The sequence below is a fragment of the Apus apus genome, chromosome 24, assembly GCF_020740795.1.
Source record: "Apus apus isolate bApuApu2 chromosome 24, bApuApu2.pri.cur, whole genome shotgun sequence".
Taxonomy (NCBI): domain Eukaryota; kingdom Metazoa; phylum Chordata; class Aves; order Apodiformes; family Apodidae; genus Apus; species Apus apus.
The window spans coordinates 6,529,069-6,553,438 of NC_067305.1; the positions used below are offsets into that span (position 1 = coordinate 6,529,069).

The 24,370-nt window shown below is 46.7% G+C and overlaps 1 protein-coding gene across 34 annotated transcripts in view; it reads left to right on the forward strand.

The window, feature by feature from the left end:
* The window catches only part of LOC127393964 (uncharacterized), a 56,333-nt gene extending 34,596 nt beyond the window's left edge, over window positions 1–21,737 (forward strand). Inside the window, exons 1-16 of one of the 34 annotated variants that reach the window (XM_051639605.1) lie at window positions 2,251–2,702; window positions 2,752–2,909; window positions 3,221–3,336; window positions 3,803–3,850; window positions 4,488–4,607; window positions 6,000–6,056; window positions 6,605–6,670; window positions 6,763–6,889; window positions 7,058–7,177; window positions 8,070–8,155; window positions 9,182–9,304; window positions 9,581–9,771; window positions 18,251–18,384; window positions 19,525–19,577; window positions 19,692–19,802; window positions 20,329–20,689. In XM_051639605.1, coding sequence (XP_051495565.1) covers window positions 9,236–9,304; window positions 9,581–9,771; window positions 18,251–18,384; window positions 19,525–19,577; window positions 19,692–19,802; window positions 20,329–20,673 — 903 coding nt within the window. In that variant the 5' untranslated portion in view covers window positions 2,251–2,702; window positions 2,752–2,909; window positions 3,221–3,336; ... (6 more) ...; window positions 8,070–8,155; window positions 9,182–9,235 and the 3' untranslated portion in view covers window positions 20,674–20,689. The other 33 variants (XM_051639603.1, XM_051639598.1, XM_051639589.1 and 30 more) reach the window with 33 other exon arrangements.
* The last annotated feature ends 2,633 nt before the right edge of the window (window positions 21,738–24,370 follow it).

The window sequence follows — 24,370 nt, forward strand, 5'->3', positions numbered from 1 at the left end:
GACCTGAAAGAAAGAGAGGTGGCAAGAAAGAGAGGTGGAACATTATTCAGAGACAAAGTTGGGATTAACACGTCATTTTTCTCACCTGACCGGGCCTCCGCTGCTCCTGCAGCGATGGCGCCTCCTGGGATGGCGACTGAATCCCGCTGTGCTTGCTGACCCGCTTCTTCCCGCTCTCCCCTTCCCCTCCCGCTCTCCCCTTCCCCTCCCGCTCTCCCCTTCCCCTCCCGTGCTCTTCCCTCTCTCCCTCTCACACAGGCACACGACCCTTCCCACCCACTGCCTGTGACCGCTGCTCCCGCCCGCCCACACCACCGCTTGGCACCCAGCGTGCCACCATCCGATCTCCTTGTGAGACAGCCGAGACAGTAGCAAGACCTGGCACGGGCAGGCAGCACCGTGACCAACCGAGGCCAAGTCCATCAGGCCCTGCTGGAGTGCAGGGAGCGCTCTCTGCCAGTCTTTTGAGCACCACAACTGACAGGTCCTGGACACAAGGGCCCTTTGCCCACAGTGCCTTTCTCCTTCCTCCCCTTCAGTCCTCTGCTCCTCTTCTCACTCGCTCTCGACTCGTGGCTCCTTCCCCACGCATCAGATGCCTCTTCTTTGTTCTCCACCAGCAGCTGCTGCTTTCCCCCTGCAGGGATGGATCTCTCCCCCTGCAGGGATGGATCTCTCCCCCCTCAGGGATGGATCTCTCCCCCTCAGGGATGGATCTCTCCCCCTCAGGGATTGATCTCTCCCCCTCAGGGATGATCTCTCCCCCTCAGGGATCGATCTCTCCCCTCAGGGATCGATCTCTCCCCCTCAGGGATCGATCTCTCCCCCTCAGGGATCGATCTCTCCCCTCAGGGATCGATCTTTCCCCCTCAGGGATCGATCTCTCCCCCTCAGGGATCGATCTCTCCCCCTCAGGGATCGATCTCTCCCCCTCAGGGATCGATCTCTCCCCCTCAGGGATCGATCTCTCCCCTCAGGGATCGATCTCTCCCCCTCAGGGATCGATCTCTCCCCTGCAGGGTTCGATCTCTCCCCCTCAGGGATCGATCTCTCCCCCGCAGGGATCGATCTCTCCCTGGCAGGGATTGATCTCTCCCCCTCGGGGTTTGATCTCTCCCCATTCAGGGATCGATCTCTCCCCATTCAGGGATCGATCTCTCCCTGTTAGGGATTGATCTCTCCCTGTTAGGGATTGATCTCTCCCCGGCAGGGATTGATCTCTCCCTGGCAGGGATTGATCTCTCCCTGGCAGGGATTGATCTCTCCCCATTCAGGGATCGATCTCTCCCCATTCAGGGATCGATCTCTCCCCTGCAGGGTTCGATCTCTCCCCTGCAGGGTTCGATCTCTCCCCTGCAGGGTTTGATCTCTCCCCTGCAGGGATCGATCTCTCCCCCTCAGGGATCGATCTCTCCCCCGCAGGGATCGATCTCTCCCCCGCAGGGATCGATCTCTCCCCGCAGGGATCGATCTCCCCCGCAGGGATCGATCTCTCCCCCGCAGGGATCGATCTCTCCCCCGCAGGGATCGATCTCTCCCCCGCAGGGATCGATCTCTCCCCGCAGGGATCGATCTCTCCCCCTCAGGGTTCGATCTCTCCCCCTCAGGGTTCGATCTCTCCCCCTGCAGGGTTCGATCTCTCCCCCGCAGGGATCGATCTCTCCCCCTCAGGGATCGATCTTTCCCCCTCTCTTTTTACCCCCTCAGGTGCTCTCCCCTTTAAGGAATCTTCCCCCCTCAGGGATCTTCCCCCTCTCCTCTCCCTCTCAGCTGCTCTTCCCCTTCCCCTTTCCCCCTCAGGGATCGATCTCTCTCCCTCTCGCGCTCTTCCCGCCCTCCTCTCCCCCTCACGCGCTCTCCCCCCTCCCCTCTCCCCCTCCCCCAGGCGCGCGACTCTTCCCGCCCCGCGCTCGCGGCCGCTGCTCCCCCCGCCCCCGCTAGAGACGCCCCCGCGAGACGCCCGCGCGCTTCCCGCCGCAGGGGGCACGCGCCCCGCCCGCCCCGCCCCTCCCCGGGCGGGTCCCCCCCCCGCAGGCGCGCGACCCCCGCTCAGGCGCCCCCCCCCCAACCGTCCGACCCCTCCCCCCCCTCCCGGCGGGGACGGGAGAGAGAAATAAAGAGGGAGGGTAAGAAAGGGGGGGGGGGGGGCGAGAAAAGGGGCGGGAAAGGGGGGAAGCCGGGGGGGGGGGGGGGAGCGGAAAGCCGGGGGGGAAGGGGAAGCCGGGGGGGGGGGGGGGGGCGGCAAGACAGACGGAATGGGGGTGCTAAAGCAGGAAAGGGGGCAAGAAAGCAAGGAAGAAAAGATGCAGCCAGAAAGAAAAGATAGTTTGTAGAGAGAAAGGAAGAAAGAAATTCAGAGAGTCCCATCTGACTTTTCAGATTCATTATTTCTGTATCCTCCTTGTGTTCACCATTCTGCTTCCTGCTCCCTGTATCCCTCAGCTTTTCTTGCCAGACTAAGTGGGTTTAGGTAGCTTAAAAGCCAGCAGTAAGTGCTTGTTCTTAAACTCTTGAAGTGTTTCACAGCAGTTAAATGTTTTTGCATTCATATCTGTAGGATTTGACCCATAATATTGTTTTGCATTTGTAGAAAAATGCATTTTAAATACTGTTGATGCTGCTCAGTGTATTTATAATGCCTGCATCGTGGTAGAAGGATGATGAATATTCATCGTCAGTGTATTTCTGGAGTTTAGAAACAGGTGTGTTCAGTGGTAACATCACGCTATTGATAGCAAATCAATATTTCAGGGGAGAGCACACTTTTCAGCTTAAGGCCTCATACAACAAGACCACATTAGACTGTCCTCTGATCACACTGAATGTCCTACCTGATCCTGAGAAACCTGTCTGCTTGAATGTAAAATACAACAAAAATGCTTCTTTTCCAGCAGGAGGTACCTTCCCTGGTGAGTATAAGTATATTTTGGTAAGAATGATACTCTGGGAAAGGCAGAGTTGAAATTTGAGGGGTTTTTGGGTTTTTTAAGCAGTGATTGGATAAAGTTAGGTGGGTGTTTTTTCTAAGAATTGTTACCTGATCTAATTACAGCGCTAGGGAGAGAAGGTTTTCCGTATCTGTTTTTAATTTTTTGTTGTTTAGAATGTGGGTATTGTGTGTTTGTCCTTTAAGTGTGAGAGGTGCAGGAATTCAGGGAGTTTGTTTGCCTTAATTCTGAATTAAAATAATATTGAAAAAATGTTATCTTTCATTCTCCAGATGTTATGGTTAGTGTCCTTTCTGAAGATGACACCGTTCTTGAAAATATTAATCCAGCACGGATTTCTATGAAGACGTGGGAAATGCAGAGCAGCGGAACTAGGATGCCAGTTGATGTAAGTCATCAAAATGAGTATTCAAAATGGATATTAAAATGAAATGCCAGCATAGGGTGTTGTACTAGAAACTTTCCTTCATTTAACTTGGATCGATACCGTGTTCTAGATCTTAAATAAAAAGTATTTCATATCAATGATATTTGTTTATCAATATCTGTCCTGTTAAAAGTTGTCAGACTGTTCAAATGTCAGGACTATAATAAGGACAAAAATGCTACTGCTCTGCAGAAGCATATAGCAGGGAGATTACTGAAAGTGTCCACCCTGAATTTTGCAAAGAAAAGAGTCTTGAGAATTAAGAATATGAAACTAGAATCTATGTTACAGGTGATGATATTGAATTACAGTATGCTATCAGTACTGTAAATCATTGACTTGATAGCGTATTAAAAGTAAGGTACTTTAACTATCAGTATATTGAATAAAAAATTGTGCATCTTTCTTTTCAGGTTACAACATTTAGCTGTAGTAAAGTGAAGGATGACAAGGAAGATGGCTTCTTCTACTTCAGGTACACCATCTGCTTGTCATTTATCTAGTAACATTCCTGAATTCTTCTCAATGTCACATTCAACTGCTACAGAGTTGCAGGCTGGACAATGGGAACTGAACTGATTTGATACCTTCTGTAGCTGTGTGTTAATCCTGAGCCATGACCATGGCCCAGTCAGTTTAGTGGTCTCTTCCTGGGTGACCTTCTCAGAGACGGTGTCTTAGATGACAGGCAGCAGAACTAGAGGTCATCATAAGGTGGTGCCTGACTGCCACGTTCTTTCTCCACTCCTGGCAGGATCAGTTAAATAACTCTCTTGCTTCCTAGGACCAGACTTTCCTCGTGCCTTTAGAAAGCAGACTTCAGGGTCACCTTAATGCTGCCAATACCACTGCTGCACAGTGGATCCTAGTTCCTGTATCAGAGGAATTAAGACTGCAGCAGCTCAGTTATCTCAGGATTCCAGAAGCATCTGAGTGTTAGCACTTTGGGAGGTGACAGGAAGTTTCCTAACTTGCCTCTCAGCTGTGGCTCTGCTCTCTTTTGAGGTGCATGATAGAGTTCAGGAAGCCATGCATCTTATTTGTAATCCTAGGAAATCTGTGTTTTCAAGGTCTTGAATGTAGCATTAACTCTTAGACACTTTTTTCCCTAGGGAGCTGAGGCTCAGATTCAGAGTTCTCACCCAGCTTGATATGCAATGCATATGTACCTCCGTTTGTAATTCCCTCTGTCCTGGCCATCCAAGAAAGTACCCCATCTGGGAAGGCAGTTGGTATGACCTTTGCTTATTCAGTCTTTTTAGCTTCTCAGATGGTGTTCAGCAACGTAATGTAGTTGTATATAAAGGCTTTTTCATGAAAGAGATTACACCTAATTCGAAAAGCTACTTAAGCATGACTTTTTGTATCATTACCAAGATCTTTCTTTACCTTGAAGGCACCAGAGGTTCCAAAGCCTTCTAAGACTGAGTTTGACAGCTTATAGCAAAGTAAGGTTCCAAAATAAGAGTGTGGTTTTGCTTTTAACAGAGCAGAGCTTTCTGTGTGGCTAGTCCAAGCTTATGGAATGAACTTCTCCAGAAAGCAAGGATTACTCCAGACTTGGACCAAGTATGAGATGCATTTCTGTGACATTGGTCATGCTGAGAAATTCTTAGTTGTAAGGTTAATTAAAACATAAGAACACCCAAAACCATTACCAAAACAAGGCACTCTGCATCATGTATTTGTACCTCCATAGATAAAAACCAAACAATAACAAAACCAGCTAGAATGCACGTGCCAATGTGTAGTCATGCTAATACATGTTTTCCTGTGAAAAGCACTGTGGTGGTCAGTGTGACTTGAATATGGAATTATGAAAATCTCGACATGAGTACCTGTAGTTTACTAGTTGTCTACAAATATCCGGAAATGAAATTGCCAACCTTATTGAAAAATGTAGAAGGACAGATGGTAGAGGTTACCCATTAGCAGCCCTTGCAGGAAAGTACATGTTACTCATTGCTGCCAGTGTCTGTGGCATCACTGACTGCAACCTCAAGGTTTCCTGTCCTTGGCACAGTCACAGATGGTTCTCATCTGTTTAACACCAATGGGTGCTCTTATGCAGTCTTTCAACTTTAACAACAAATGTGTGATTTCTTCTTTTTTAAAGCATATGTCTGGCTAGGTGGTGTTCAGCCACAAGATTCTTGGCAGCAGATTATTTACAACTCAGTTTTTAATGTATTCTGACAAGGCAGAAGCTACTAGCAATCTTAATCTAGATAAAATGCAGAGAAGAAGGTTCTGTTGTTTCTTCTCCATACAAAATAGGAAAAGTCATGGCCTGTTCTAGAAATTAGGTAAAGGCTTGGGATTTTGTTTTTTACAAGTTAAGGATTCCAGGAAATCCTGCATCTTAGTCCTTCCCAGACAAAATAAGAGGAAACAAATTTCTTGATGTTACTGACAAAACAGATAAAAGGCTGTATGTTGAAAACAAGAATTTCATTAATCAGTTCAAGAGTGTCATAAGTCATTATGAGATTTTTATTAGTATAAATTTTCTAAAGAAAATATATTTCCACTATAGACTTCTCCTGATAAAATTTTTAGCTGCAATATTTTTGAAAGCCATAAAGACTTATCTTTGAAGATTACATATCTGTCTCTTCTTTAAGCTGCAACCACCTCTCTCGTGATTTGGCCAGTTGAGCAGCAATTTCTACATGTTAAAGGTGGAAACAGTATGAGTTTTATTATAAGCATTATTCACTTTATGCATGATACCTTTCCCAAAGTAACAGCACATTTAGATATTACCAATACTAATTTTCTTTCTGCCTACCCTTCTTCATGCTTTTATAATATTTCACGTGTTTGTAAAGAAAGGCAAAGAATTTAGTTTGTCTTTTCAGTAAGCGATTAATAAGAAATATGTTAGTGTTTGGATACATATTGCTGATTCATTTGGGACCTGCTGTCTACTTCCGTGGTAACAGCAGTAACTTGTAACTCAGCACTGGGAATAGTTTGGTTTTCCTTCTCCGTGTTTGCGCATTGGATCTTTATTTTTAATGTGTTGCATTTGTTCTCATGCTGAATGAAATACATCCGAGGAGATCTTGCCTGTGGGACAGTGCAGGGAATATTTTTTCTAAGCATGTCTCTCTTAAATAAAAGATATAGCCAAAACCAGTAAGACTCTTTAAACAGGTAAAGTTACAGTTTTAATTCCTAAATGATATTTACTGCTAAATCATTGTATTTTACTTCTCTTTATTAGGTATAAAAGGCATTTCTGGGCCAATACTTAAAGTTGCAGTAATGTTGTATAGACATGATGTGCCAGGTAACTTACAGCATTTAGTATTTGACAAATGTTTGTGTGTTACCTCAGGTGTGAACATAAACTTGTGTATCTGTATTTGTTTGTTTTATTAGAACCTAGTGCTGGCTGAAAACAGTCCTGGAGGAGATAGCACTGAATATATTTTTGTATTTGAGGCAGATCTGCCAGCTTTGAAGAAACCTTTGGAACCATACCGTCTGTCGTTTATGTTTTACAATGGTATGTTTCAGTTACTCTAAAATGCTTGCCTTTCCTTACAGCCAACTATTTTTAGATCCATAGCACTTACTCAGAACTGTGTGATAGCTTAGTAGGTTTTTGCTGATATTTAAACCAACTTGTATGTTACTGTATTTTTCTTCTAAGAATAGGTATTTATTTCTGTAGATTTCAAGAAGCAGCAGCAGATGGCAGCACTTACAAGGGAGAGAGACCCATTCTCTCAGTCCATAGGTGTTTACAGAAATTGGTTTGATACTACTCATCAGCTTGTAACTGAAATTAAATGTAAGTTCAGACATTTATATAATTACATATCCTTGGAATGAAACATTTTTATCCTTTGATAATTTTGAAAAGATAGATGAGGCAGAAAAATTGTATTGAAATAACGAGGCAATTAGAGGGGAGCAGAAGAGAGTATGTCCTTCCATTAGCAGGGAAGCATCTGATTATTTGAATGAGCCTACCTTTAAAGGGTCTTGATTTGAGGTAGAAAATCTCATGTGAGAACTGTCAAAAGGATGAATAAAACATTGATGTGGTGGTCTGATTATTTTCTTCCATGACCACCTTGTACTCCCAGCTTTGCAATAGATGTGTGAATGTGCAACCACCTGGAAATTAATATCTGCCTACATGTTTCTCACATCTCACTGCTCTCTCCCAGCAGGTCTCCTTGGCAGTTTGATTTTCCCCTTCTTAAATATGTTATTGCAGAGGTGGTACCACCCCTCCTGATGGACTTGGCTTTAGCCAGAGATGGGTCCCACCTGGAGCCGGGGAAGCTTCCAGCAGTTTCTCACAGGAGCCACCCCTGTAGCATCCCCCGCTCCTATAGCCTGCCCACACAGACCCAACACACCATTTTGCCCATCGAAAAACCATTTGGAAAAACAATTGAGGATGAAAAGAAAAAAGAGCTTATATTCTCAGGCTGATCTAAGGACGGGGTCCATTGCTCCCTAAAACTGGAGGAGATGGCAGCTGCCAAAATAGTCTAGACGCTAAGACAAATTACAAGACCTTTGCTGACAAATCCTGATACTCTGTGCTGAAAGAAAGAAGTAGATAGGATCAGCTGTGGGTGGCATAATCCTGAAAAGTTGCAAAAAATACTGGAGGAGGTGTTTAATTACTTTCTAATATTTCCTTACTCTGTTTATTTTACTGGTTTCAGGTCAGGCTAAAGAAGCTGAAACAAGAGAAGCCCACCTGAGGAACAAACTGAAAAAACACCAAATTGAATTACCACAGACAAACACAGTATGGCTTATTTCTCACTGCACTCCATAACATCTTAATATGAAATTGATATCATTATATTACTTTATTGAATCACATGGGTATACGTACAAGCACTTGTTGCTGAAACCCTGGAAATTTGAACCATGAGGCCAATTTGTGGATCAGTGGCAAACTTGCTGTTCTGCTAATGTGACTGTCTCATAAAGAAACTGCTAGAGAAATGAGAAAAACTTCTGTTACATCCTGATCTTGCTAAGGTTACCACTTCTGTTACCTAGTTTTCATAATGGGTTTTTGCAAGCTGATCAACTTGCACTGTATGTATCCTGTCATAAGTAGATCAAAGGAAAACTCTTCAGAGAATTCGGTAATTTCATATGTTACTGCCAAAATTTATGTAAAAGTAATTTTGAAAGATTCAGGGCAGTGTACCACATTGCTAATTTCGCATAAAGATCCAATTATATTTTAAAGAAAGCTTTCAAACGACTAAAATTTCATAAAAATATGTTTTAAAAAAAGTAAACAATCCGTGCAGATCAAATAAAAACAAGTGTTGAAGCCATTAATCAGAAATCGTATATTGACGTTATTAATTAAATTAATTATTAATGAAATTAAATAATTCTTCAATCACAATACCCAGGGTCCCCTGCTGGCTACATTTTTTCAAGCCTGCACATAGTCCTATGCTAAAATGGTTTCTTTTAGTACGTTTGTGGTTGTCTCTTCCAGCTCATTGAAACTTTCTTCAGCTTTGGCTCTAATCGAGCACTGGAAGCTCTTTGTGAAAAGCTCCCTGAAGTCTTAAAAAAAAATAAATACATGAGTAATGCAAAAGTTCATAGTCACAATTGCATAGAGCTGCCCACTGCTGTACTCTGAGATTATATGCAGTGGTCCCCTAGATAATAAGAGTCTGTTTCAGATGATTGAATAATTTGGGTTTTTTTGTTAGGAACTTGATTGCCAACAGGTAAAGTGATTGCTTCTTCAGCTTGGCCCAATGCTATATGCCTGCTAACTGTAATGTTTAATTCTCAGCTTCATTATGTGGATTCTCTTCTAAAACAAAAGATGTTGCATCAAGAAGGATGAATGAAACAGCCAAGGCAAACTTGTGCCCTCCCAAACTATCCAAAAGGCAACCAGGATATTTTAGGCAAGGTGAGTTTTCTCTCAGAGAGCCTTCAAACGTGTTGGTTCTAGGAACTGAAGTGGTAGTGATGAAAATGTAGCCAACCAAGTAGGCAAGTAATTTTTGAGGAATATTAAAAAGAAGACAGCATTCTCCAGCCATCAGATGACCAGCTCTTCTAGCAGAGCCATCAACAGGGGAGGGAATTAAATGTTTTGATTGAAGTTGCAGGATGATTATGATTAGCACGCAAAGGGGAGGTGACCTTGGCTTCTATTATGGCTGTTCTAACTTCTGTCATGCAGATTGCACATTTAGCTCAAACTGAGGATAATGAAGCAGCAAAAGTTACCTCTTGGCATTTGGCAGGTGACGTGGACTGTGTAGTCACACTGACTCCTGAAGCTGCTCTGTCTGGTTTTGATGAAACTCAAGGTCGACAACAAGTGTTACCCCTTGATTCTGTTTACAAGAAGACACTCCCTGCTTGGAACAGGTAGAGAAAAAAAATAAACCTCTGCATTTGTATTGCACACTTCCTCAGCCTGTTGTGGTTTTTTTTGGTCCAATTTGTTTTTTAAACTTTACTCCTACTAAAGACTCGAAGTGTAAAATTTCTGGTTACATAATGCAGCGACAGTAGTGTCCCTAGAAATGCCAGCTGAAGTTGTAGCTTTGTATCTTTTACTGCTTTGCATTGTTTATTTATCATGGTGTTTCTGTTAAAAAGATAATACAATCTGCCATTTTTTTATTCACATATAAGTTTTCTAGGGCAAAAACTTATTTTAAATAATTCTAGCGCTTCAAAGGAAATTCTGTCTTTTTAAAAAATCCAATCTTGGAGTACATTCCCTAAAATTATCTGTAGTAATAGAAATCCATTTTGCTGGCTTGGTTTCCTGGAAGATAAAGGAAAATATAATAATTCTGTGCCTAAAAATAATTTGCTTATGAAAAATCACTGCTAATGTAAGCATGCCTTTCAGAAAAGCTCTGATGTGCAGATGTATTTATAAGGTCCAAAATCTCTATTGTTGTCAAATAGTGTAATAAAACTTGTCCATCAAACTAGTCCTATGTATTTGTTGGATCTATGTCTCATTGCACATCAGTGTTTCACCACAGCATCTTTATTACAACTGGCATTTCAGGTCACGTTGGGATCGTTTAGCACCTAAGTGGTAGCGTTAAGTGTGGGAAAACGCAGCCCGTGGAAACAATGTAGCCAGGGACCGGCGGTCGGAAGATTTCGCGTTGTACGGAAAGACAGGGCCCCCCATCCCTAGATAGCCAATGGGGTTTAGTATATGAAGTAAGCAGACGGAAGTTACACTAATCTAAGATATAATTTGGGGTATAAAGAGCTGTGTTGCGCACTAATAAAACGCCATTTGCTGTCCACCACATTGGTGTCTGTGAGCTGATGGACCGAGCGGCCTGGGAGTGGCCGCCGTGCCGTTCTTGAACCAGGTCGTCACGCCTTTCACGAAAGGCAACAAGTGGTGCCGAAACCCGGGAGCACGCCTGGGATCGGGAAATTCACCTGGAGTCAGGAAAGCGGCGGCCCGCATTCTCCACCAGGAAAGCGGCGGCCGGAGCGGCAGGACCAGCCCGGCGGGGAGGGGCGGACCGACAAGGAGGATGGAAGCCCTTGTTAAGGTCGTATTGCAATTACATAAGCAGTGGGGGATAGATTGTAAGTCTAAAGATTTTACTCTCGCCGTTGCGAGGCTTTTGGAAATCGGGGTCATTGATCAGCCGGTGGATATTCTCCACCCTGAGGTGTGGGACAAATGCACTACAGCGTTGGCTAAGGAGACGATGCTCTCGAGTTGTGGGAAGCACCTTAAGGCGTGGGGGAAAGTCGTGCAGGCGTTGCAGAAGGCGATACAAGAGCAGGAGACCTGGAGGGCGGCAAAGAACTGCTTGCAGGACACCCCGAAGTTGGGAGTCGGGGCAGCCACGCAGACTTTGCACCCCCCGGGTGATGATGGTTTTGCTGAGTCTGTGGAGGGTTTAAGGGTGGCAGAGCTGAGGGAGGGTGATGCGTCCCCTCGGTCTCCGGACCCCGACCCGCTTACGGAGGGACAGAAAGCAGCTCAGTCCTTCTGGGGCGGGTTGGTGGAGGAGGCTCGGGGCGCCGCGGAGAAAGCAGAGTCCGAGGAGGCTCGGGCTGAACCGCCGCCCTATGCGCCCTATAATGGCGCCGAGCAAAAAAGGGGGGGGCAAAGTAAAAATGCCTGTGGTGGTAAAAGGGAGGAAAAGTTGGTATCAGCAAGTGCACACAGAAGGAGGGGGGAGGTGAAAGAATGTGAGGGGAGTGTGAGCGAGACGGAGGAGGACGGGAGCAGGAGCGAGACGGAGGAGGATGGGACCATGAGCGAGACGGAGGAGGACGGGAGCAGGAACGAAGGGCAGAAAGCCAACCGGAGTCGTTATCTGAAAAAATGCCCCCGTAGGGCAAATCCCCCGCCAAGCCGGGCGGGGAGCAAGCCCGGAGGGGGGGATGAGCCAAGGGGTTCAGAGTGGGCCGTCCACAAGGACAGTGGACGAAACCGGGGTTCAGAGTGGGACGTCCACAAGGGCAGTGGACGAAACCGGGGTTCAGAGTGGGCCGTCCACGAGGGCAGTGGACGAAACCGGGGTTCAGAGTGGGCCGTCCACGAGGGCAGTGGACGAAACCGGGGTTCAGAGTGGGCCGTCCACGAGGGCAGTGGACGAAACCGGGGTTCAGAGTGGGACGTCCACAAGGGCAGTGGGCGAAACCGGAGCTCGGAGAGGGCCGCCCATAAGGGAAATGGGCGAAACCGGAGCTCGGAGAGGGCCGCCCATAAGGGAAATGGGCGAAACCGGAGCTCGGAGAGGGCCGCCCATAAGGGAAATGGGCGAAACCGGAGCTCGGAGGGGGCCGTCCACAAGGGCAGTGGGCGAAACCGGAGCTCGGAGCGGCCCGCCCGCAAAGGAAGTGGGCGGGGCTGGAGCTCAACAAAAAGAGACTGGAAACCGGAAGTAGCCGGTCAGTCGAGCTCTGACTTGGGATCGGACACCAGCCAGGATGAGTGGCCGGTTACCGATTCAAACTCGGAGGAGGAGGAAGTGGGAATATACACAGTCAAAAGCAAAAACATTCCCATCCCAAATAAAAAGGGACTGCAAGGGAAAAACATCCCTTTCACCGATTGGAAAAAAATAGAGATTGAGTGTGCCGATTGGGTTTCACCGGCCACGTTAGCATTCCCAGTCCGGGTGACGGAGGGGGGACAGAGGGTCCACTCACCAATAAACCCTAAGGATATACAAGCAATTGTTAAGGCAGTTGCGGAAAAAGGGCTCAATTCTGCTATGGTCTCTACACTTATAGATGGTGTTTTCGGGGGAGATGATATGCTTCCATTCGATATAAAACAGGCTTGCAGACTGATCTTTGGCGGAGCAGGGATGATTGTTTTTAAACAGGAATGGGAGGACAACTGTGCGAAGCAACTAGCCCAAATTACCGGGGCGGATCACCCACTACATGGCTCCAGCCTGCAGCGGCTGATGGGCACAGATCCAACTATGGTCACCCCCCAAATGCAGGCCACGAGACTGAGGATTTATGAAATCATGACAACTACTCGTGCGGCCAGAGAAGCCATTCGCACAGCCTCTAGGGCTATTGCTAAGCCATCACCATGGTCCACAATTAAACAAAATGAAAGTGAGAGCTTTACGCAATTCGTGGATCGTCTCCAGGCAGCGGTCGACTCCTCGGCCCTGCCTGCGGAAGCAAAGGGCCCGGTTGTTGCAGATTGTTTACGTCAGCAGTGCAACTCGGCAACCAAAGAGATCCTACGATCGTTGCCAGTGGGGTCAACTATTGCAGACATGATTAAGCATGTTGCAAAGGAAGAGCATCTAGCCCCAATTCAGACAGCTATGTGTACTGCTATGGCTAATGTGATGGCATGCTTTAAATGTGGTCAGGCAGGCCACGTGGTAGCAAACTGTCCTCAGCTGGGGGACCTATTAACATCGCTCTCCCCCTGCTTAGATCGATCTAGAGGACCATGTTGGGTCTGTGGAAAGAGAGGCCATGTTGCTAGGGAATGCAGATCTAAGAATCAGGGAAACGGAAGGGGGAGAGGGAACCAGGGCCGCACACAACCCTCTCCCATCTGGAGCTCGAGGCGGCCCAACTATGCCAACCCTGTGTGGGGCACAATGCCTCCAAACCTGCCGCTCCCTCAAGAAGCAACCAACTTTGTGGCTCAATCAGCAACTCAGCCGGACCCGCCTCAACCCCAGGAACAGCAAGGACCACCCTCTGGGGGGGAGACCCCTGGGTGGCCCTGGCAGTAAGATGTGATAACCCACCGGTGGTGTGGGGAACCTGTTCCCTCTATAATATCTTAAATGGCACCACCATTAGCGTTCCCTTTTTGATTGATACTGGAGCAGATGTTACAGTTATTCCTGAGACAAATTGGCCCCAGCACTGGAAATTGGAAGATGCCCCCATGGTGGGTGGAGTTGGGGGACTAACCCAGGCCCGAAAGAGCATTCAATTGGTAGCAATCACACTCCACACTGAAAAAGGACCAGAGAAAACCATCACTCTCTTCCCATATGTCATGTCAGGAGTCCCACCCCTACTGGGAAGGGACGCTCTAACCCTTTTGAAAGCCAGGGTGACAAATTTACCCTGAGGGCCACTGCCGCACACCCACTCCCACCAATTAGACTAATGTGGAAATCATCTGACCCAGTGTGGGTCGAGCAGTGGCCCCTGTCCAAGCCTCGAATGGATGCCCTTCTTCAGCTAGTCGACCGTGAGCTACAACGAGGTCACATAGAGCCTTCCACCAGCCCATGGAACACCCCAGTTTTTGTAATACCCAAACGGTCCGGCGAAGGGTTTCGCCTCCTCCATGACCTGCGTGAGGTAAACAAGAGAATTCAACCAATGGGTCCCGTTCAAACGTTGTTGCCCATGAACTCCATGATACCGGAGGGGCAGCCTTGTGCCGTCCTTGACATTAAAGACTGTTTCTTTTCTATACCCCTTCATGAGGAAGACAGAGAGCGGTTTGCTTTTTCTGTTGTGTTTCCAAACAGCCAACGTCCCAACCTACGCTTTCAGTGGAAGGTGCTGCCTCAAGGGATGATCAACTCGCCTACCATCTGCCAGATCACAGTGGATCGAGCACTGGCACCAGTTCGACGCAGCAATCCGACCGCAACCATCATTCAATACATGGATGACATCTTGATCGCCGCGCCTTCAGGAAGTCAGGTAGACCAACTGGTATCAGCAGTTTCGGAAACTTTGGAAACAAACGGGTTTGAAATTGCGAGCGCAAAAATTAAAAAGGGGCCATGTGTAACCTTTTTGGGAGTGGGGATCACAAGTTCCTACGTAACACCCCCTCAAATGAAAATCCACCGGGACATCAAAACACTCCATGACATGCAACAATTAGTGGGATCCCTGCAGTGGCTTCGCAATATTGTCCTGATACCCCCTGAAATCATGGCTCCCCTGCATGATCTTCTGAAAGGGAAGAACCCATGGGAACCAAAAACACTGACAACAGAAGCAATGAGCTCTCTTGACTTCATCGAGCAACAGATATCATCAAACACGCTCGCCAGATGGAACCCAGGTGCACCACTTGATCTGTATGTACATTTCACACAGGGAGGGGGAGTAGGGGCACTTGCCCAGGGGCCCCCTGAAAAAGCCCAACCAATACAATGGATAGTCCAGGGAAAACCATCACGTGCATTCTCCCCAGGAGTCGAGTGCCTTAGTAATCTCATCATGAAAGGCAGAAAACTCGCCCTAAGACACCTGGGCATCGAACCAGCCAGGATATACCTACCCTTCCGCAAACAGCTCCCAGCGCAATCAGTGGCAATGTCAGAGTATCTAGCTGTAGCCCTTGCTGGATTTGGTGGAGAAGTCTGGTACGCTGCTAAACCCCCATGGACTCAAATGCTGGCACTTGTCGACATCGACCTCCCACGGAAGATCTTAGACCGACCCCAACAGGGACCAACAGTTTTTACAGATGCATCCTCAACTACCTCAACCGCGGCAGCAGTATGGCAGTCAGGAGAAGAATGGCACTGCATCAAAATGACCGACTGTGCACTTTCAGTCCAACAGCTTGAAGCAATGGCCGTGGTACTGGCATGCGGACTGTTCCCAATGGAACACCTCAACATCGTGACCGATTCCATGTTTGTGGCCAAGCTTTGCTTAGCCATGTCAGGACCCGGTGTGTCAACATCCACATCAGCCCTAATGCTGGAAGAGGCACTCTTTTCTCGAAAGGGCACCATATCGGTCATCCACGTCAACAGCCACGACCCAATCAAAGGGTTCTTTCAAACCGGCAACGATAAAGCAGACGCCGCAGCAAAAGGATTGTGGACGCTGAGAGATGCCCGTCAACTACATGAGTCCCTTCACATCGGAGCAAAAGCATTAGTGAAGAAATGTGGGATCTCAGTCACTGATGCAAAACACATAGTAGCCACATGTCCTCATTGTCAGAGAACACCCCTATGGTCCAGTGGAGTCAACCCCAGAGGTCTTAAAGCCTGTGAGATATGGCAGACAGATTTTACACTTTGCCAGTTGCTGAAACCTCGGGCGTGGCTAGCGGTAACTGTAGACACCTATAGCGGAGTGATCGTAGCCACGCAACACCTTAAAACTGACTCTAAAGCAACCATCCAACATTGGTTAACGGCCATGGCATGGCTTGGCATCCCTAATCAGATCAAAACAGATAATGGCCCAAATTTTGTTTCCAAATCAGTCCAGGCATTTGCTCTGAAATGGGATATCACCCTAACACAAGGCATTCCGTATAATAGCACAGGGCAGGCCATAGTTGAACGAGCCAATCAAACTCTGAAATCTAAATTAGAGGTGCTGGCAAAAACAGAAGGGTTTGTCAACACTATCCCCTCAGGAGACCAAGCACGCCTGCTAGCGACCGCTCTTTTGGCACTCAATCAGTTTTCCAGGGGGGAGGAGATGAATAGCCCAACCCAAAAACACTGGGCCACTCAGGCGTTAGAAGAAGGTCCGTTGGTCATAATCAGAAATGAGCTGGGAGAATGGGAACAGGGGTGGAGACTAGTCCTTACGGGGCGAGGGTACGCTGCTGTTAAAAAAGATGGAAAGGTCAAATGGTGTCCTCTTAAGTCCATTAAACCTGACCTTCAGAATAAAACTAATGAAAACTGTGAGTCTTTCTCCACAGAACCAGATCATCGGACGCCCTCGTGACCCGTATGCCCCGGTGCCAACAGAGGACGACAAGCTGACAAGCGACCTGGCCGCAGAAGAGAACTCCACACTGGCAGAATCTAAACAACTGCGACGTGGCCCCTGTGGCGGGGGGGCTACAAAGCCTTTGTGTAGTCTTGATCTTAGGGCTAATCACCAAAGCACAGGCAGAGTCAGGATACCACCCTCATCGGCCATTCAAGTGGGTCCTACAAGCCTCAGTGAGGGACACGATGGCCAAGTTGCGAGAGGGGTTGGAAAAACGGAAAAGGGAACGAGAGGCGCAGGAAAGTTGGTTTACATCTTGGTTTAATTATTCACCTTGGCTGACCACCCTGATATCTACCTTGATAGGGCCAGTCGCAATGATTCTGTTAACCCTAATCTTTGGACCCTGTATACTGAATAGGCTTGTGACGTTTGTCAAAAGCCGGCTGGAAAAGGTGAACATCATGGTGGTAAAACACCAACAACTGCTTTAAGAATGTTTTTCTTCAGAATTTCCTGTAGCTATCTCTAGAGATACCTCATTACTTTTATCTACCTCTCGTCTAACTTGCACTATGTTTTCTATTCAGGTTTGTAACACATTTTTTAAGATTGTTAACATATCTTTTTAAGACAGTTACATTTTAACCGATTTTAACTGTGTATAGGGAGGGGGGAAATGTGGTAGTTAAGAGGTACACTAATGATAAAATGTAAGATAAGGTTAAGATAAGTACTGCTGCTATGAAACATAGATCAGGATTAAGATAGATTTGGTAAGTTTTAAATCTTAAGATTTTGATACATGAATTTTTAGGGTAGTTATATTTTAAACAATTTAATTAGGCATAGGGAGGGGGGAATTGTGGGAAAACGCAGCCCGTGGAAACAATGTAGCCAGGGACCGGCGGTCGGAAGATTTCGCGTTGTACGGAAAGACAGGGCCCCCCATCCCTAGATAGCCAATGGGGTTTAGTATATGAAGTAAGCAGACGGAAGTTACACTAATCTAAGATATAATTTGGGGTATAAAGAGCTGTGTTGCGCACTAATAAAACGCCATTTGCTGTCCACCACATTGGTGTCTGTGAGCTGATGGACCGAGCGGCCTGGGAGTGGCCGCCGTGCCGTTCTTGAACCAGGTCGTCACGCCTTTCACGAAAGGCAACAGTTAAGATGCATTCAGTTCAGTTTGACTGTATTGTCAGGAGCAGCAATGAAAGAAGGACAATTTTTTTCTTCCTCTTCTCCTCCCCTTCCCTTAACTAGGCCTTTACCTCACTTAAGAAATGGAAAAATCTTCTTCAGACCTATTGGAAATCCTGTATTTGTGAGGGATCTGATAATATTTCCAGATAACGTAGAGCACTGTCAAATAGGTAAAAAATATTAAGAAATTGTTCATCCCTTCTGTCCTGGTTTGAGCCAGCAAAAGAAAAACTGGCTTTATCCTGGCTCAAACCAGGACACCTTCTTTCATTGTAACAAATGAAATGCAGATCACAAATCCCAGTCCATTCGGTGTTGAGACACTTGCCAATACCAGTGCAGGTTCCTCACCAGGTCTGCTGGTACAAAGAGGGAGGCGTCAGCCTTTTTGCAACCAGCAGCTGTGAACATTTCAGCAGTGACCCCTGTCTTCTGCTGGTTGTGTTTTTACTTTCTCCACCATCCGTACCGGAGGGTTTTTCTTTTGTAGGTGCCTGCAGCGCTGTCTGATTCCCAAGACCGCGTCAGCAGGAACTGAAAATCCTGATACTGGTTTTGTATTTTCATCCCGCAGAAGTCGCTGCATTTGTTGGGCTTTTTTCCAGTCCTCTTCCTCTCAAACAGGTGTCACGCACAGACCCCTTTCTCCCCCTTCCCCCCCCTTTTCTCTCTCCCCCCTCTCTCATCTCGCCCCCCCCCCCCCCTCCCGCCTGAGCGGGGGTCGCGCGCCTGCGGGGGGGGACCCGCCCGGGGAGGGGCGGGGCGGGCGGGGCGCGTGCCCCCTGCGGCGGGAAGCGCGCGGGCGTCTCGCGGGGCGGGAAGAGCCGCGCGCGGGAAGATCCCTGAGGGAGCGGTTCCCGGTTCCCGGTTCCCGGTTCCCGGCGCGGGGCGATGGAGCGGCCGGGATGGCGGCACCTGAGCGCGGCGCTCGGCAGGGCCGGGGCCTGTGCCCGCGGGTTCGTGCTGCGCCGCAGCCCCGCGCGCTGCCGTGCGGGAACGAGCGGGTCGGGGGGATTCCTGGCAGGGAGGCGCAGCGCGGCTGCGGGAGCGAGACCCCTGGTGTGGGGCGGGACAGCCCGGGGCTGGTTTGGGTGTTTCAGCTCCTGCGTTCTTAAAGAAGAAAGTCTTGCGTCCGGTCGGCCGGACCCCGGAACATGTGCGGCTGGGTTCGGGTGTAAGTGTTGAGTCTGAATTGCTCAGAGTTTGTTCTGGAAGTGCGACATTGGCAGGGACCTGCCGAGCGTTCCTTCTGCTGTAGCTTTTTGGGTTTAGCTTCCAGGTGTAAGTGCAAAAGAAAACTTGCAACTCTGTTCGGTCCTCCTCTAAAACCAAAAATGGCTTCTCCTGCTGCCTGGTTTAGGGCAGATCAAGAGCTGTGTCCTTGTGTGTGTGAGTCCCCTGCTCTGCAGTTACCTGGTAGGGCACTGCAGATAAACTATGAAATTCTTAGTTATGTGTAAATTTCCACTAGTTGAATTGAACTGGATACTCACCTGACTACACACCAGCTCAAAATGAGTTGTTTTATGTGCAGTAAACATAGAGATGACGTGAGGTACAATGTAAATTTTCTAAATGACCGAGGAAATAATTCATAGGTCAGAAAAGGAAACAGTACAGGGACCATTTATGGCTGTTTTTTTGGTGTTTGATGTCAGACCTAGTATTTTAACATTGTTCTGTGTTTTCAGCAGTGGTTTAAATGTATTTTTGCTGCTGTTAACAACAATACTCTTACTTCATTCCCTACCCTTCACATTTTAGGAGAAACAGATACAAGGTTCTCCTTCTGTGCTGCAGCAACTCTTGCACTTCTGGTAAGTCCTAAATCATCATTTGGGCAACTACAGAATCTTGGTGCTGCTCAAGTTCCTGTAGTTAATGAGCTCAGCAAAGTGTAAAGTTGCACTGGTTTCTTTTCTGACTTGCAGGGAAAGCTGGATGCTATTGATGTGGGGAAGGCAGTAGAATTTGTTCTGTCCTGTATGAACTTTGATGGAGGATTTGGCTGCAGACCAGGTTCTGAATCACATGTGGGACAGGTGAGCTTTTCTTTACATGGAAATGTTTCAAATCGGCAAGCATCACCACCTGCCTGTAGAAGATTCTTTACAACAAGTATCAGTGATGTCAATTGATGCACCTTTCTTCTTTCACAAATGCCTTGTTCTAGTACCTTGTATAAATACGTGAACAAATAGGTAAATACATTGAGAAGATGAGCAGAGACTCAAGAAATTATAGTCTGGGGTGGGGGAAGACAATAAAGCAACAGCTCTTAGGACTATATTTCAGTCTTCACGTGGTGAAGCTGGAATAGTTAGCCTGAGGATTTTCAGGGAATTTGAAATGGATGTTAACGGAGACTGGACCAGACCTGCACTGTCTGCTGCAAATCATAATAGAACACAAAGCTCAGTTGTGTCATATATTTATCAGCTGATGAACTGGCATAAAAATGAGCTGTGAACCTTCTCAAGGGGAGTCTTGTTAATTTTTTGAGGAAGGTCTGTTTTAAGGTGAGATGCCTAACTCAGGCATGGGAACATGTATCATGTTTTGTTGTAGGCACTAAAGAGAGTTTTACAAGTGACAGGGAATTCTGAAAAATGCTCAGTAAAACCTTGTTGCAGTTACACAACTGCACTTGCTTCTCAACAAATGAACATATCTCTGAAGGAAGAGAATCTCAATGACTTCTTTCAGCAGAAAATTTACATTAAACCTACCTTTCCTTTTTTTTTTTTTTTTTTTTTTTTTTTTTTCCCCATGAAAGGGATTATGGCACTTAACCTGAATTTTTTCATAGAAATCCACTTGCAAGAAAATATTTTAATGCTGTTGCAATTAGCCTGTTTATCTTGCACAATTCTGGTGAACAATGCCATAGCCAGTATTCACCTCAGCACATGAAAATACCAGAGGTATTTTGCTGGGAAAAAGTGTTGTGTATTTTCCTCACCCCACACCACCCCCTTTTTAAAATTGGGAAAAAACAATTAAACCTAGTACATGTACCTTATCTAGCAAATGTAATCTACAGTAGTATTGGCCAGGAGGTCCTAATGTCTGGACTATGTTCAAGGAAGTCAGATCAAGTAGCTGAACACACTCCTTGCAGCTGGAATTTCATCTGTTATGCATATTCACATGCTCCTTAAGATGCTGTAAAGGGCAGCTCCATCACCTGCACAGTAGTTCAAACGTTTCCTGGGAATATCCCATTGATTTTGCAGTGTTCTTGGGTAGGCATGTCCCTGCTGATGGGTGCTGTTGTTGCATAGGTAACTATCAGGGTTCAGCTGTTTCTGCTGGAGAATTCCTTTGTTCTTCAGTTTGCTGTCCACAAGCCTGAGGGTAAGAGGCACATGCAGCAACAATCCGTAGGCTGATGCAGAATTTTCATAAAGGCCCTATTCAGCCTGCAGAAATCAGTTTGTGTTCTCTGGCTTCAGAGTCTGTGTTGTTAAAATAAAACTGTGGTTCTGCTTGAGCTTTTAGGTTATTCGCTAGTCTGGTGAATAATCTCTGCTTTATGCAGCACCAGCATTAATAAAACATCTTACTTAGTGGTTTTGTCATAGTTACACATGCCTGAAAATGTGACTTGTAGCATCTTTACAGTATTCCAAGAATAAAGACTAGCTTTAATTAAGAGAATAAGTAGATTTGACTCAGTATAAACAGGTGTCAAGTCTATTTACTAAAATGTATGTTGTATAATGTAGAATTTTTTTGATCACAAATGCTTTTAAAACTTATTCTGGTCCTAACACGTGTAAGTACACGTGGAACCTGGCAGCTACAGAAATACTTCTGTAATACCTGGTACTTAAGAACAAAGTCTATACCAAGCCTCAATCAAAAGGTTATTGATGTTTGGACCTGTTGCACTTCTTCATCTTCCAGAGCACCACTAATTTTGCAGCTGCAAGCCCAGGAAGCTGCCATCTGCTCAAAGTAAGTCCTTCTCCCATCGTAGCCATGGAATATAGTTGTGGATATTATCTCTTTCTTCAACAAGAAGCATGTTTCTGTGTTTAAATGACAGAGGATAGATACCTCTATTTTTTAATTTTCCTTCATGTATGTTTATATAATCTGTATCTATAGATACAGATAAATTTGACTCATTTGTTAGCAGAAAATTTGATCTTTATTTACAAGACTGGAACTGCAATTTTAAGATAAAAGGATCATAGAATCATAGAATCCTAGGGGTTGGAAGGGACCTTGAAAGATCATCTAGTCCAACCCCCCTGCCAGAGCAGGGTCACCTAGAGCACATCACACAGGAAGGCGTCCAGGCGGGTTTTGAATGTCTCCAGCGAAGGAGACTCCACAACCTCTCTGGGCAGCCTGTTCCAGTGCTCTGTCACTCTTACAGTAAAAAAATTTTTCCTGATATTCATCTTAAACCTCCTATGCTCCAACTTGTATCCATTACCCCTTGTCCTATCACTGGTCTTCACTGAAAAAAGCTTAACTCCATCGTCTTGACACTCACCCTTTACATATTTGTAAACATTGATGAGGTCACCTCTCAGTCTCCTTTTCTCCAAACTAAAGAGACCCAGCTCCCTCAGCCTTTCCTCATAAGGGAGATGTTCCACTCCCTTAATCATCCTTGTGGCTCTGCGCTGGACTCTTTCAAGCACTTCCCTGTCCTTCTTGAACTGAGGGGGCCCAGAACTGGACACAATATTCCAGATGTGGCCTCACCAATGCAGAATAGAGGGGGAGGAGAACCTCTCTTGACCTACTAACCACACCCTTTCTAATACACCCCAGGATGCCATTGGCCTTCTTAGCCACAAGGGCACACTGCTGGCTCATGGTCATCCTCCTGTCTACCATGACCCCCAGGTCCCTTTCACCTTCACTGCTCTCCAGCAGGTCAGCCCCCAACCTGTACTGGTGCATGGCGTTTTTCTTCCCCAAATGCAAAACTCTACACTTGCTCTTGTTAAACTTCATCAGGTTTTTCCCCGCCCAAGTCTCCAGCCTGTCTAAGTCTCTCTGAATGGCAGCACAGCCTTCTGGTGTGTCAGCCACTCCTCCCAGCTTGGTGTCATCAGCAAACTTGCTGAGGGTACATTCTGTGCCCTCATCCAGGTCGTTGATGAAGATATTGAACAACACCGGTCCCAGTACCGACCCCTGAGGGACTCCACTAGTCACAGGCCTCCAACTAGATTTTGCCCCATTGACTACAACTCTCTGACTTCTTCCTTTCAACCAGTTCTTGATCCACCTCACTGCCTGATCATCAAACCCATACTTGATCAACTTATCTACAAGGATGCTGTGGGAGACGGTGTCAAATGCTTTACTGAAATCAAGATAGACCACATCAACCGCTCTACCATCATCTATCCACCTAGTTTTTTTAATTGCTGCTTTTTTTGTGATTCTTGGACAAATTGAAACTAAAACCTCTTCCCTGACACACTGTTTGTGTCTTTTGTGCTGGTAGGCTGCTCTGTGGTTGCAAATCTCCAACATATTGATGTACCCTGATTCTGCTCTGACTTGGCCTAACTGGACACTCTGGAGTAATTTCATTAATGTCAGTGGTGACGCTTCCTCTTCACGCTGGTGCAGAGCTAGTTTGGATGTGATCCCCCATCTGCTGCAGCTAGCAAGACCTGTGCAGCAGCAGTGAACTTGCTGGAATGCAGAACATGAACACATAGCTTCTGGGGACTGGGGAGAGCAGCTCTTCTTCCTTCACCTTTCAAGTGGCTTCACCAAGAGCAGATTTTCTACTGTGGGATGTTGATTTACCCAGTATGTGCTATACAGCACAAGGGAAACAGACCTTTGTATTGACCATGGCCTAATTGGAGATGTTCTTCAGAGGCGCCTGTTCTCCTTTTTCTCTGCACTTCCAAACCCACCCATCAGCATCTTGGTGCCTTGGATCATGAGCTGCTTGCTCTCATGACAACGAGACTCAGAGTGTTAGACTGTTTGGAGCAATCAGGGTCTATTTTTAGCTGAGCTGCTTTCAAAAGCGGTTGAGTTGGTGTAGGTAACTCACTCACTCCGGAGGTGAGTTCTTGAGGGCTTGTGACTGCTGAGATGCTGAGCAGAGCTCTGGTGAGTCCGGCAGTGGGAGGTTCACTGATCTTTCTGGGGGTGTTGCAGGGAGAAGGCTGGAGTGGGTGTAGCTGGTGATATGTACAGGCAGCCAAAACCTGGTGGTGTAATGTCTGAGACGGTCTGAATTTGGAAAAGGCCCCGATGATATCACCCTGCAGAACTGTTAACAGCAGAGTGCAGGAAAGGAAATTGTGCACAAGTCCTGTCCAAATCTGTAAAGGAGAGGAACTAATGCTCCCTCTCCCCATCCCCACCGTGCTGCTTTGAAATGGCTTTCGTTCACCAGCAGCTGCCAAAAGGAATGGTTCTTTCTCTTTTTTCTTCTCCTTGCTGCTGCCATCTCTCCACCACATGTAGCAGAGAACACTGAGGACAGAGTGTGAGAGCAGTGGCTCTCTGGATGAGCTCCCTGTGGACACTGAACCCTGCATACCATCCTGCAGTTTTGCTTAATCCACTTCCAGAAGAGATAAACAAGCAATGGTGCTTTCAATGCTGCCACAGA